Raw genomic sequence first — 13,408 nt, 5'->3', positions numbered from 1 at the left:
AGAACGATCGAGGCTTGCCAAAGCAATTCCCTTAAGACAATATTTTCGGGCTGTCAACGGTGCACAGTCTCTTCCCGGTAGTCTCCCAAGGTACAACGATCGGTTGTCGAAAATTTGCACGAATATTCGACCCACGGCAAACTTGAACAACGAACGGAACTTTGACGCAGAAAAAGAAAAATATGAAGAACTATCTCTCAATTGCCGATTAAATTCCGTACCGAATTGGCCAGATTCTGCCTTTATTTATAGGTTGTAGAGATCCATTCACAGAGGGATGCAATGGTTGGAAGAAGAAGCAGAGAGGTGTGTCTGTTCTTTTTACCGAGTTCAAAAAACGTAGGAAAATTAATTGGTCATGGGCCAATTAATTAATTTGGTTTGGGCCAAGTATTTTATTATTTGAATTTTAGTTCAAATAATTTGACTAACTACTAAATGTCCCCAAAAGTAATATTTGTGGACATCTAAACCCAAACTAGTCATATCACTCGATCACACCGAGCGCACATCTTTTGAACTTTAACCATTTAATCAAGACAATTTTCATTCACTTTACTTCATGATTTTGATCAAGTAAATAAATGAAATTAATCTTTACATAATTAAATTAATATTACTCAATATTAATTATTGGAAATCATAAAAATTCCAACAATCCCCCACATGAATAAAATTGTTCTTCCAATCTTATCGCATAAGATCTATTTGTCAAAATTCCTTAGTGAATAGTACAACATCGGGATAGGTGAAACATTTCATCTTGAACCTTCCCTAGTTAAAGCTTATCGGATTTACTTAGCCAATCGGTGAATTATTTCATCTTGAACCGTCGGCTGTTTGTGTAAACCAAGACAATAAACTTAACACCATACTAAACGAACTTGTTCAAGTTCTCGGTTGTGTTCGTTTTGGCCTTGAACATCCTCGGGTTCTGCGAGTGCTTTAGAGAATTCCAGCCTTTAAGAGTTCTCAACGAGCCGACCCAGCTCACACTAACATAGGTGACCGCATCTATAAAGAGTATCCTACTATAACCCACTTGTAAATTACAAGTTTTAGACGTCATTAAAAGCAATAGCTTAACCTTTTTGAACGTCGTAGGTTGCACTTATTGCATCATAGGAATAAGGTAGAGTTAAAACTCCTAAGTGCTTCATTTTAAGTTACACAGAACTGGTTGTCCTATTGAACTTGGTCCGTGGGATCTCCAGTCGCCAAGTTAGGTTTCCGTATAAGGTAACTTAGTTATTTAGGCTTTAAACTTATTTCCCTCGATGCACATTTAACTCTCTCGCTAGATAAACCTTTATTAAGTGGATCCGCTAGGTTATCTTAGGACTTCTCAAAATCAATGGAAATTTATTCCATTAGAGAGTAAATGTATCACGTTGTATGTCTACAACGAATATGTCGAGACTTACTATAGTAAAGTATGAGAGCAATTTGTTGATTGATTATTTTTAGATAAAATATCTAATTATATTGCTTGGTTATATCCCCCAAGGACATATACACACATATTTAACTTGTAGTCAAATACCCCCACATTTTGAGATATTTATAGCTTAATTATATATATTTCCATAACTCATAAGGAATGTTCATCTTGTGTGAAACTCTATTTAATATGTCATTAGACATACAAGGAGTTTCCCCCACAAGTTGTTCGGTAAACTCAAGTTTAATCATATCTTTAAATCATGATTTTTAATTTGACTACCCCATTCGATGTGAATTGGGTGCAATAATTTTTCCATGCACAAAATAAGTTACTCATATTATCCGATCTATCGGATTTAAGAAGTTATCTTCTTATTTTTTATTTCACAAATACGCATTTGCTTCCTTTTTATTAAACTCAAATATAAATAATATAGAAGTTTAAACCAAAGCGTATTATGCGAAAGCATAACTACACAAATTTTCATCTACTCAATATTTTTGGAAACCATTTTGATATGTAAGTTTTATAAAGACTTTTAATATAACAAAGTCAGGCGAAAAAAAATTTAAAGAAAAATTATTGGCCAAAATAATTTATAAAAATTGTTTTACAGGCTTAAACACATATGACATAAAAATAATAAGTTCTTACAAATCATACCACAAAAAGAGTCTAAATATTACTAATATTATTTAGTAACTTAGTTCTTGCGGATAATGGCTACGTTCGCCTTAAAGAGACCGTCACATAGGTATCATTTTCCGACGTAAAACCCTCCTTTGGTTAGTACAAATTTATCCGACTCAAAAGCCAACTTGAAACCTTTCTTGGTTAGGATAGAACCACTGATTAAGTTCTTCATAATATCCGGAACGTGTACCACATCGTTCAAGGTAACTTCCTTTCCGGAAGTGAATTTTAGGATCACTTGTCCTTGTCCTTCAACCACCGAATAAGCATCATTTCCCATGAAGAGCTTTTGTTCTTGCTCCAACTTTTTGTAGGAGGAGAACATGCTTTTGTCATAGCAAATGTGACGAGTTGCCCCGGTGTCTACCCACCATCCTCGAGTATCGCTCAATAGGTAGGCCTCTGTTACAACTGCCGAAATGTGCATATTATCGTCCACGGTGACATTTGCTTCATTTTTATTGTTTTCTTTGCGGTGGCGACACTCCTTCGCAAGGTGTCCATTCTTTCCGCAAACAAAGCATGCTCCGGTGAACCTCTTATTTTTCTTGTTGTTTGGTCCTTTGTTAAATGTAGGACCCTTTCGCTTGTTGCTCTGCTTCGAGCTCTCCACTACGTGTGCCTTAGCCATGTATTGACCACCCTTGTCGGTAATTTTATTATCCTCCTCGGTCTTGAGCCTTGCTATGAGTTCCTCCATCGTCCATTTGACAACCGATTTCTTGTGCCTTAGGTAGTGTTTGAACTCCGTCCAACTCGGTGGAAGCTTTCCAATTATGGAAGCCACTTGATAGGATTCACTCACCTCATGACCCTCGGCGAGAATATCGTAGATCATGAGTTGGAGTTCATTCACTTGCTCACTCACAGTTTTGCTATCGACCATTCGATAAAATTGGAATTTGTCTACTATGAATTTCCTATATCCCGCATCTTCAGACTTGTATTTCTTGGACAAACTATCCCACAAAAGTTTAGCAGTCTTTATAGGACTATAAACTTTGTACAACGGTTCGTCCAAGCAATTCAAGATGTAGTTACGGCATAGAAAATCAGAGTGACTCCACGCATCAATGGCTAGGAAGACTTTCTTATTATTTTCGGGAGTTTCTCCTTCATTTGCCTTAGGTGCCTCTTCATTGAGAAACTTAGCCAAATTTATGGTAGTAAGGTAGAAAAACATTTTGTTCTTCCAAGTAGCAAAGTCCGTGCCCATGAACTTGTTTGGTTTTTCGGCCGCGCCGACAACCTTAGGAGCGGCATCATTGATTGAAGCCATTTGCTACACAATTTTCAGATTCACATAAAAAGTTTAAACGAAAAGAATTTTACACTAGAAAGCCAAAATAATTTGAAGATAATTCAAGTCAAACTATATTCAAATCCAAATATTCTGTAATTAAGAATATAAGTAATTAAGTATTATATACCTTAATCTCTCAAATAGCAGTAATAAAATAATATTTGTTTACTAAACATAATAGATTTACATCTAATATTTGAATGAGAAATCCCAATTGAATATTTAAAGTAATACCACTTTCACACAGAAACAGACAACTCTTCACAAGAGAACGAAAACACATTAGTAAATCAAAATCTAGATTTCAAATTAATAAACAGACAACTCTTCACAAGAGATATCTCTATCTCTCTTTGTCTCTTTCGTTCTCCACCACTCCAATGTTGGTATAATTAATAACAATATGCGTAAACGAAAATACTTACTTGTTTGTCGAAAAGAGGAATTGTGAAAAACACAAAGAACGATCGAGGCTTGCCAAAGCAATTCCCTTAAGACAATATTTTCGGGCTGTCAACGGTGCACAGTCTCTTCCCGGTAGTCTCCTAAGGTACAACGATCGGTTGTCGAAAATTTGCACGAATATTCGACCCACGGCAAACTTGAACAACGAACGGAACTTTGACGCAGAAAAAGAAAAATATGAAGAACTATCTCTCAATTGCCGATTAAATTCCGTACCGAATTGGCCAGATTCTGCCTTTATTTATAGGTTGTAGAGATCCATTCACAGAGGGATGCAATGGTTGGAAGAAGAAGCAGAGAGGTGTGTCTGTTCTTTTTACCGAGTTCAAAAAACGTAGGAAAATTAATTGGTCATGGGCCAATTAATTAATTTGGTTTGGGCCAAGTATTTTATTATTTGAATTTTAGTTCAAATAATTTGACTAACTACTAAATGTCCCCAAAAGTAATATTTGTGGACATCTAAACCCAAACTAGTCATATCACTCGATCACACCGAGCGCACATATTTTGAACGTTAACCATTTAATCAAGACAATTTTCATTCACTTTACTTCATGATTTTGATCAAGTAAATAAATGAAATTAATCTTTACATAATTAAATTAATATTACTCAATATTAATTATTGGAAATCATGAAAATTCCAACATCCAATCCACTATTGAGGGGGCGGTGGAGACGGCAGCAATAAGCGGATGGTTGTAGAGGCAAAGGAGACGGCAGCAATAAGCAAATTTTAATTAGACTTGTCATTTAGTTCTAATAAGGTTTGTCACCAGGGACTTTTATCTTAAGACCCCTAATTTGTATTAGGTCCTTTTTTTCTTTTCTTTTTTTAATGAATTGATATGAAAAGGGAGTATTGGTTTCGAATCTGGATTATAATAATATTTAACTAAATTTATAAGATGTTAAAAAAATTTATGTTTAAGAGCTTATACATTCTTTCAAAGTCTGATAATTTTTTTTAGAAGATCTTAAAAATTCAAAAAATAAACTACTTTTTTTTAGAGCTTTTAATTTTTTTTTTACAAAAACATATTATCTTTATATGTAAGATCTTATAATGAGTACAAATAGCTTATAAACTAATTATCGAAACACTTTAAAAATTAATTATAAAAATAAAATTTAACACCTTATCAATTGTTAAAATAATTTATCAGACGTAAAAACTTATCAATTGTTTAAAATAATCGAACATGCTCTTAGTAAATCAAAATTAATATAAGATGTTATAAAAACCAAACTTTCAAATTGAACTTTATATGGTATTTGCTTAATTTATCTTTCACCTATGCCATCAACGAACTAAGCTTAAAATTTTATCGAGGCCCTTTTCATTGGGCTAGTATCAAATATGAGCCCATATTTAAAATCCAAATTTAATATTGACATCAAGCCCAATTTTAAATATGTAAATGAAATGATAAAAGTCAAAAAAAAAAAAAAAATTACAGAATATTATTAATTACATAAATAAATAAAAAAATAACGTAAGTGGCGTAATTACAATTATATCCCGCCTAAACTCTCACTCTCTCTCCCCTCATTCTCCCTCAGTAGAACTTAAACCCTAATTCCCACAATTCTGTCCGCTGAAGATTAATTTTTTTGTTTTTGTGCGATTTCCGGTGGAAAGGTGAGTTTCAATTCAGCGCAGCAGTAATTATCAATTTGTTGATGTTTATGCATTTCATGCATATTTTTCAGATTGATTTTGTAATTGATTTTTTCTACTTTTTTTTTTTCCGCTGGGTTGTAGGTATTTCTGTAATAATGGTGAAGACGAAATCAAGGAAGATAGTAGATGATAGTGACAGCGATTTGGGGTTTGATGGATTTGAGGATAGAGTTACTCATGTTAGCCTCTCTTTTCTGTGTCCTGAATTATCCAATTGGTGTTGATTATGATATTTTTAAATTGTTGATTTTATTTATTTATTTATTTTTTTGGTGTATTTTTGTTTTAATTTTATGTTTCTTTGCGTGGTTTTAGGTGGGTAAGAAGAAGAAATCAAGGAAGATGGTAGATAGCGATGACGACTCCCAGGTTAGCCTCTCTTTGGTGTCCTAAATTATCCATTTTTTGTTTCTTATGATGTATTTACATTGTTGATGTTTTTTTTAATTTTTCTGTAATTATTTTTTAATTTTTTTATGTTTCTTTGCTTGGTTTAAGGAGGATAAGAATGCCGATGATCGTGATGAATATGATTATGATGATGGCGTGGAGGTGGGTGAAGGTGTGCTCGACGATAAAAATGTTCTAAAAGAGGAGGAAATGGAAGAGCTGGAGAAAGAGTATTTAGAGCTTAAAAACGAGGAGCAGTAAGTAATTCGACTCCCTTCTTTATTTGCGAAGAACAATTGCACTATGGTTTATTACCGAACATAATTTTGTTTTTCTGTACTTTTGCATTTCAACTTTGAGCAACTATAAATATTGGTTGGGAAAAATGGTCACTATAGGGGCGTAATCTTTGGATTAGTGTTAATGGTAACAGTGTAGACTGGTTTACCGGGAAATACATTATGATTAGCATTTAGAGTCAATTTGGTTCTTGTGCGGTTTCCGTTCTTCTTTAATGTTTATCATGATCATCCTTAAATTAAGGTTTTATGTGTAAAGGTTTTCTCTCTCTTGGCTATGTTGCATCACGTGCTAATTCATTCTTGTGACTAATGAATCCAGAGATATTTGGAAGAATCTGAAGCATCATAAGGATGAGGATACCCAAAAAGGTCAAGCTGTGACAAATCAACGGGTATAATGTCACTGAACCATTACCTTTTCGTGTATACGGTCGTTAAAATCGTTCGCTTTCTTGATTCGAAAACGTTCATTTTTTAGAAGAGCCCTTTTTCTCGGTTAAATTTTTTATCCTTTTGAACTAGCACGAAAAGTTCGCCGTGGCTGTTACATAATCGGCTTTCTGCTGTGTTCGTTTTCTTCTGTTTTTGCATGTTCATGTATGTTATTACATAGATCTTATACTGAACTTACTCCTACTCCCTTTGATAAGGCTATCTGGGACAAGACGCTTGAATTCAGATTCTTACTGCAAAAGTCATTCTCAAGTTCGAACCGACTTCCCCAGGTTTTTAATTTGGAATTTTGTTCGTTTTGAATAATGATTTAACAGCATGTAGTGCATTAAAAAATACCGGAGATGAAGAAATAATTGTTGTGTGCAGGAACCAGTTAGGTCCTTATTTTGCGAAACTGATAGTGATGTCAGCGAAGCGTATTCCGATTTAATTGCTTCCTCAAAGAAGACGTTGGATTCTATACTGGAACTACAGCAGGTATTTCTGTTGGTCAAAGTATTTCCGTTTAGCTTCACTTTCAACTTTCACAACTATACCTGAAGTAGTTAATAAATTCGTCTCGTAAGGGTACCACCGTGGAAGCTATATTCCTTTTTCTGCACTTAACTGGACTTAATTTGTCAGGCATTGGTGGCAAACAATCCATCGATTACTCAATTCGAAGAAGGTATTGATTGTAGATTTCTCTTCTTTTTTTTTTGGTTATCCAAGTGGTGAAAGTTTCGAATCGTGATGCTGATACAAAAGCGGTGGTTGTGTGTTTTTTTTTCTCCCTCCGAAGCTAATTCCATGAGCGATTCCAAGCAATTAGAAGCTTCCGATAACTCAAATGAAGATATTGATAAAGAATGGTTGCAGATTGCTCAAATGCAATCAAGGTACTTCCATTATCCGACACGTGTTGGTTACTCTTTTTGTTGTTAATGCTTTGCTCTACGTTCAGTAAAATAGTTGCTCAATTTCGTCTTCTATGAAAAAAGAAATCGCAGTCTAATTCCCGACATGTTTAGTCACGAAATAATACGTGGAGCAGGCAACTAAATAACTTGGTGATTTATGATTCTGTTTGAATTTAGATTTTTTTGTTTTTGAATTTAGATCTTTAACTTTAAATTGCTTTTGCCGCTACAATTGGATGTGGCCAACGAACAGTAAACAGTATTGATTCTTACTGTGTTCTGTGCATTAGTTTCGTATTCTGCAAGACTCGTACATTTGTTATTTTAAATCATTTTACACGTGTTTTCCTGTATAATACTAATTGTTAATTGTTGTATGTTGTAGAATGGCTGCATTTAGAAACAAATCAATTGATAAATGGCAGAGGAAGACTCAGGTCACAACCGGTGCAGCTGCTATCAAAGACAAATTGCATGCGTTTAATCAGGTTTAATTCCTTTAAGACTAAGTAAATAAAATATTACGGCACAATATCTACAAAAATTTTATATATATATATATATATAACTGACTATGTTTACACTGCTTCAGAGTATAAGCGAGCAAGTGGCTGCTTATATGAGAGATCCAAGTAAAATGGTTAAGGGGATGCAGCAGAACAAATCGGCCGTTGCAGTATTTGGAAAAGTAGGTTTGAAATTTAATCGATACTCGATTTTGTCGAGTATTGACACTTAAATCAATTAGTAAATGTGAATATGTTTATATTTTGACATGCTTTGTCCTTTCAGCAGGTTCCGGATTCGACTGATAATAATATCAAGAAAGAGGTCATATTTCTTTTATCTTTAAAAGCTTTCAAGAATTAATAGATATTTTGAGCGTGCGATAATCAATGCTAAGTAACATGTAATTAAAAGTTTCGAAAAAACCGAGCAGGAGACTTATGTAAACGATGACCCTGAACTTCTGGATGACATGGACTTCTACCAGCAATTATTGAAGGAGTTCTTTGAGTCAATCGACCCGGAATCATCTGGTAATAATTTCTCATATTGATTACTAATTTACTATGATTCATAATCATTAATTTCTGTTTTTTTTAATTACAGAAATGGCTTACTATGCTGTGAAAAGATTGCAAACTAAAAAAAGAAAAATCGTCGATCGTCGTGCTTCAAAGAGTCGCAAGATCCGGTAAGTCGGCAAATGTTGATAGAATTTTTTTTTTTCATTAGTATTATTATTATTATTATTTTGCGTAGTTGTTTGACCATTTTTGAGTTGTAATAATATAATATGCAGGTATCATGTGCACGAAAAGATTGTCAATTTTATGGCACCGCGGCCCATGGACTTCCCTCCAACGGCCTCCAAAGTATTCGACAACTTGTTCGGCCTTAAAACCCAGAAACCCGTCTCAGGGGCATAGCCGTCTTTTCACTACACATATCAAAGTTAGTACGGATTGACGAATCCACGAGCTCAAATTTTCTCGCCCGAGTCACAGCTCAACAGCTTTTTTCTGTAATACTATGTGAACAACTCTTGTATAACATCCAGTAGACATCAATTCTGCAAAACATTTTGACTTTCACTTATTTATATTTATTAAATTAGTGAAATTTAACAATATTTTTGTATTTTTCAACTTCCAAAATCACTCTGAAAAATAGAAGAAAAACACAATGGGATAAATGACGTCATTAATTTATACACATAAGTATGATTTGGAACAGAATATTCCGTCTGTTAAATTTGATTTCACCATATACTTCAAAAATTATCCCTATACCCAATTTAAAAAAAAAAACTGCCGAAAAAGGCAAAATTCATATTACAATTAACATAAAAAGTTCGTTGATCACAATTTTCGACTCTACAAAAATCATCTTACAGCCTCGGGAGCCGAGTTGCAATAAGGCGTATGCAAGCACACAAGCTTCGTAAACGTCAAACACACACTCGCAAATGCCACACCGACAAAAATCCCGAAAACGCCCCTCCTCTTATCCAACTTCACCGCCCTCCTAACAATCCCCCCAAAGCACGGCAAGAGGGCCCCACATGCGAACACCATCACATGGTCCAATCCACTATAGTCAATCCCACCGAGTATCGCTCCAATCGCCGAAAGTGGGCCCACAAACCCAATAACCGCCGCCGAAAACAGCGCCCCCTGCCAACTGGCGGTCGCCCCGAATATACAGCTGGCAACGGCGGCCCCACGTGGGAACCCATGGAGAGAAACGGGTAGTACCATGTGCCTACCCAACCCGTACGCCTTGGGGGCCGCCACCCCCAAGGCGAGCCCCTCCGCGAGGGCATGGAGAGCGATTGCGGAACAAGACAAGATCGACTGTAGGGTGAGTGCGCTCAGGGAGTAGGTGGCGGCGGCAGAAGAGGCTAAGGTGTGTGCGGAGGTTTTCTTGCGGGCCCCGAGGTTTTTTGAGACGATGGATATGGGTACGTGGGCGAATGCGAATCCTAGTGAGAGAAGGAAGATGATCGGGAGTGGGCCCATTTTGGAGGAAAGGAGTAGTTGGAGGGGCCGCCAGGTGGCGAGGATGAAGGCGGTGCCAGAGGCTAATCCGGTGAGGAGGGCATGCTGGAGCTTGAAGGCGAGGGCGAATGCGACAAGGGCTGCACCTCCCAGGAGTGGGCCCAGCCCGAATAGTAGTGACACGAGCAAGCCGGAGGCGTCCTCTGGGCTGCAAAATTTACGGTAGCTTAGTTAAAAACGTGTGCGTGCGTTCTTTTGTGTGTGTGTGAGAGAGAGAGAGAGAAAGAGAGATTTACTTGTAGTTGTGGCTGAAATGCTCGAAAACAGCACCGAGGGCTTCCATGAAAGCGACAGAAAGTGTAGCTGCAGATGCGACATGAGACGGGGATGCTTCCTGCAATATATGCGACAGGAGTTGGTACAGTATATACATACAACAAGATTCTTGATTTTTTATTGGCCATCTCGAGAAATTTAATTCTTTTACTCTTGCCACAAAAAAAAAATTAAAAAAACTAAAAACGAACGAGGCTACCTTAAAACCATCCGGAAGAACCTCAGCCATGACCATCCAAATCATACAACCAGCAGCAAATCCCGTCGCAAAAGGCAAGAACTTGTTGAACGCATCGGCACATATAAACGAAGGCACCGCAACAATAGGCTGCATGCATCATCAACAAAAATCAACAAATTGCTAATTCCCCCCCCCCCCCCCCCCCCCCCCCCCCCCCAAAAAAAAAGAAAATCTAAATACCTGGGGCAGAGACGTAATTACACTCCACAACATGGCATTATGAGGAGACACTCCCCTCGACGCGAGGACCATACTAACAGCTAAGCCTTCGGGTATATTATGCACAGCAATTGCCAAAGTAACCAATAACCCTTGAGATAAACCCTTTGAGCCGGCAAACGAAACTCCGACACCGGAACCTTCTCCAAACGAATGAAGAGTCATAATTCCAACTACAAGAATCACTTTAGCTGCCTCCGCTCCCTTTATATCCAGCATGCTCACTTCACCGTATTGCTCGAGCAACTGCGTGTCGACAAAAAAGGGCACGAGCAAAAATCGAACGTATAAGTTCTTAACTCTAAAAACAATCGATGAAAAAATCTTTGTAAAAATGTCGTCTTTACACAATGCCGGTAACAAAAAAGATGACATCATAAAAGTGATATATCAGTTTACGGGTACGCATATTCTTTAGCAAGCAGAAAAATCACGAAAAATAAATATCACAATGCAAAGCATGCCTCAAATCTCTACAACACAATTACTCAATCGAGAACTATATGCAATACGTAAAATAAAGTGAAAGATCGACTTTTTTTTCAGAAGAAGCTAACATCCTGCGTTACGAAAACAAGAAAAGGCTGTTGCATAAGAAACTATTGCATACCCCGAGTTACATATACCGAAAAAGAGACTCACCTTCTTGCAAAGCCATATGAAAATCCCACCGGCCAAAATACCGAAAACGACCCAACTACCACTCCCATGTGCCTGCCCTTCTTGTATTAGGTCAAAACTAGCAGCAAGCATTACACCTGCCGCCATTCCATTGCATATCCCAGCCAGCTGAGGATCGAGCTCAACGAAAAAGAACGGCACAGCGCCTAAACCAGTAGCTGCAGCCATTAAAAGCGTACACAAAGCAACCGTCGATACCGAAACCCTATTATTATTATCTTCGCCTATATCAATATGCTCTGTACCCGACCCATCTATTACACCACCCCCTGCATTCCTATGTGGGGAGGTTATTATTTTTTGTGGGGTTTCGTTTTCGTGTTCGGATTTGACGTCGTGACTGGATATGAGAATAAAGAGGAGAAGCAGAAGAATCTGTGTAACTCGTGGACCCATTTTTTTCTTTTTTTCTTTTTTGTTTTTTGGTATTTCAAGAACTATAAAATCATTGCAATATCGAGATTATGCGCGTCGGAAACCGGATGGTACTCTAGTCTCTTCTAACAATCAAGAAATCGGGATCGGATCAAACAAGATTGCTCAGTCTTAGCTGCTTCCCCTGCAAATAGATATCGAATAATTCGAAATGAGTTCAATATTTGGAAATCGAATCGATATAAAACAGAATCGGTTTCCCATCATCTTCATCGATATACATAAGGATCAAGATTACTTATCGAAAGATAAATCACATTTTAAGCAAAATTCTACTCGAATAACCACATTATAAAAAAAATAAAAACTGAATCTTGATCATTTTGAAATTCAAATATTGCAACCAATCAGGATCATCTATTGATCATCAAAAAAAGAGAAACCCTACAAAAACCTAATCAAGAACCATAAAACCCCAAATGGCCCATACAGATATATTAGAGAAACAAAAAATTGAATTAATAATTCGAAAAATTAGGATTTTCTTACACAATCATCTTGAACCCACGACCAAAACAAAACCCAATTTTGATTATTAAAAAAAAAAACTGGGAAATGTTTAAAACCCAACAAAATGTGAACAGAAAATTAAGGAAAGGCGCCTAATTTGGATGTCGAATGATTTGCCGTTTGATATAGAAAAAAAAAAAAAAAAAAAACAAGATTCTTGCCTGAATTTTGCACAAATTTTGAGGTGGGGTTGTCGAAAAATGAGTAAAGAATAAAGAATAAAGAAAGGTTTGACCTAACCTTGTGCTTTTTTTCCCCCGAAATTGATCGATACAGTTGCCGCTGATAATGGGGTTTTGATTTCTTGAATTGAATTGAACAAAATTATATATCTTAATAAATTTGCAATCTTGATTTGTTTATTAGGGGAAGAAGAAGGAAGAAACCATGGACCGTCCACTGATTGTAAACTTTATACCTTTTTCGGTATGAAATAATTACTGCGGTTTACCATTTTGTCCAAGAATCAAGAAATGCAAGATTTTTGGGATTTTGTTTGGAAAAAATTGAGACTTTTACTCAACAAAATAAGAAAACAAAATGACTGAGATTATATATAATTTCTTTGGGCAAATTACGTGACCCCTGATGTAGCTCAATTTACTAAAATACCCCTCATATTTGGATAATTACAATTACATTTAATTATGCATTGTTTTACCCGTCCATCCTTATGGTGTTACATTTACCTACTGAGTAAAGAATTTTTTCGTAAAATAGTACATAATTGAGGACGGTCGTTGTAATCATCTAAACATTAAGGGTTTTTTAAGTAATTTAGATTTAACTCAGGGAGTGGTTGTATTTTGCACTAATTTATGTTTGTCGGGGTTTTCTTATTTT

At 36.3% G+C, this 13,408-nt stretch overlaps 2 protein-coding genes across 6 annotated transcripts; one reads left to right on the top strand and one right to left on the bottom strand.

Moving 5' to 3' along the window:
* The first annotated feature begins 5,313 nt into the window (after positions 1–5,313).
* Positions 5,314–9,273, top strand: LOC105951825 (rRNA processing protein-like protein). Of its 4 annotated transcripts, none has more exons than XM_088812929.1 (15): positions 5,314–5,550; positions 5,674–5,771; positions 5,908–5,961; positions 6,091–6,239; positions 6,604–6,676; positions 6,935–7,009; positions 7,107–7,217; positions 7,365–7,407; positions 7,522–7,618; positions 8,025–8,127; positions 8,232–8,327; positions 8,432–8,470; positions 8,580–8,679; positions 8,753–8,837; positions 8,946–9,273. In XM_088812929.1, the coding sequence occupies exons 2-15, from the start codon at positions 5,688–5,690 to the stop codon at positions 9,070–9,072; spliced, it is 1,236 nt and encodes a 411-aa protein (XP_088669055.1). In that variant the 5' UTR covers positions 5,314–5,550; positions 5,674–5,687; the 3' UTR covers positions 9,073–9,273. The 4 variants fall into 4 exon arrangements, with proteins under 4 accessions (XP_088669055.1, XP_012830737.2, XP_088669054.1 ...); XM_012975283.2 differs by having other exon boundaries at positions 5,407–5,550; positions 8,435–8,470; XM_088812928.1 differs by having other exon boundaries at positions 5,423–5,550; positions 5,908–5,976; positions 8,435–8,470.
* A 56-nt stretch (positions 9,274–9,329) lies between these two features.
* LOC105951824 (ZIP metal ion transporter family) lies at positions 9,330–13,112 on the bottom strand. Of its 2 annotated transcripts, none has more exons than XM_088812925.1 (6): positions 12,806–13,112; positions 11,582–12,179; positions 10,901–11,185; positions 10,679–10,807; positions 10,440–10,537; positions 9,330–10,351 (listed from the first exon to the last, which is right to left on the bottom strand). In XM_088812925.1, exons 2-6 carry the CDS (start codon positions 12,014–12,016, stop codon positions 9,529–9,531), a joined length of 1,770 nt encoding a protein of 589 aa, XP_088669051.1. In that variant the 5' UTR covers positions 12,017–12,179; positions 12,806–13,112; the 3' UTR covers positions 9,330–9,528. The 2 variants fall into 2 exon arrangements, with proteins under 2 accessions (XP_088669051.1, XP_088669052.1); XM_088812926.1 differs by lacking the exon at positions 12,806–13,112 and adding an exon at positions 12,545–12,739.
* Between the last annotated feature and the right edge of the window lie 296 nt (positions 13,113–13,408).

The sequence above is a fragment of the Erythranthe guttata genome, chromosome 14 (genome assembly GCF_056151865.1).
Source record: "Erythranthe guttata isolate IM_541 chromosome 14, IM_541, whole genome shotgun sequence".
Lineage (NCBI taxonomy): Eukaryota > Viridiplantae > Streptophyta > Magnoliopsida > Lamiales > Phrymaceae > Erythranthe > Erythranthe guttata.
The sequence above is the reverse complement of the archived record's forward strand: the minus strand, read 5'-3'. Positions and strand labels throughout refer to the sequence as shown.

Coding starts and splice junctions, on each gene's coding strand:
- LOC105951825 (XM_088812927.1), top strand. CDS start 5,688: ATGGTGAAGACGAAATCAAGGAAGATAGTAGATGATAGTGACAGCGAT. Junction 5,977..6,090: donor CCCAGGTTAGCCTCTCTTTG/GTGTCCTAAATT, acceptor GCTTGGTTTAAG/GAGGATAAGAATGCCGATGA. Junction 8,328..8,431: donor CCGTTGCAGTATTTGGAAAA/GTAGGTTTGAAA, acceptor TTGTCCTTTCAG/CAGGTTCCGGATTCGACTGA.
- LOC105951824 (XM_088812925.1), bottom strand. CDS start 12,016: ATGGGTCCACGAGTTACACAGATTCTTCTGCTTCTCCTCTTTATTCTC. Junction 11,186..11,581: donor TCATATGGCTTTGCAAGAAG/GTGAGTCTCTTT, acceptor GTCGACACGCAG/TTGCTCGAGCAATACGGTGA. Junction 10,352..10,439: donor CATTTCAGCCACAACTACAA/GTAAATCTCTCT, acceptor TAAATTTTGCAG/CCCAGAGGACGCCTCCGGCT.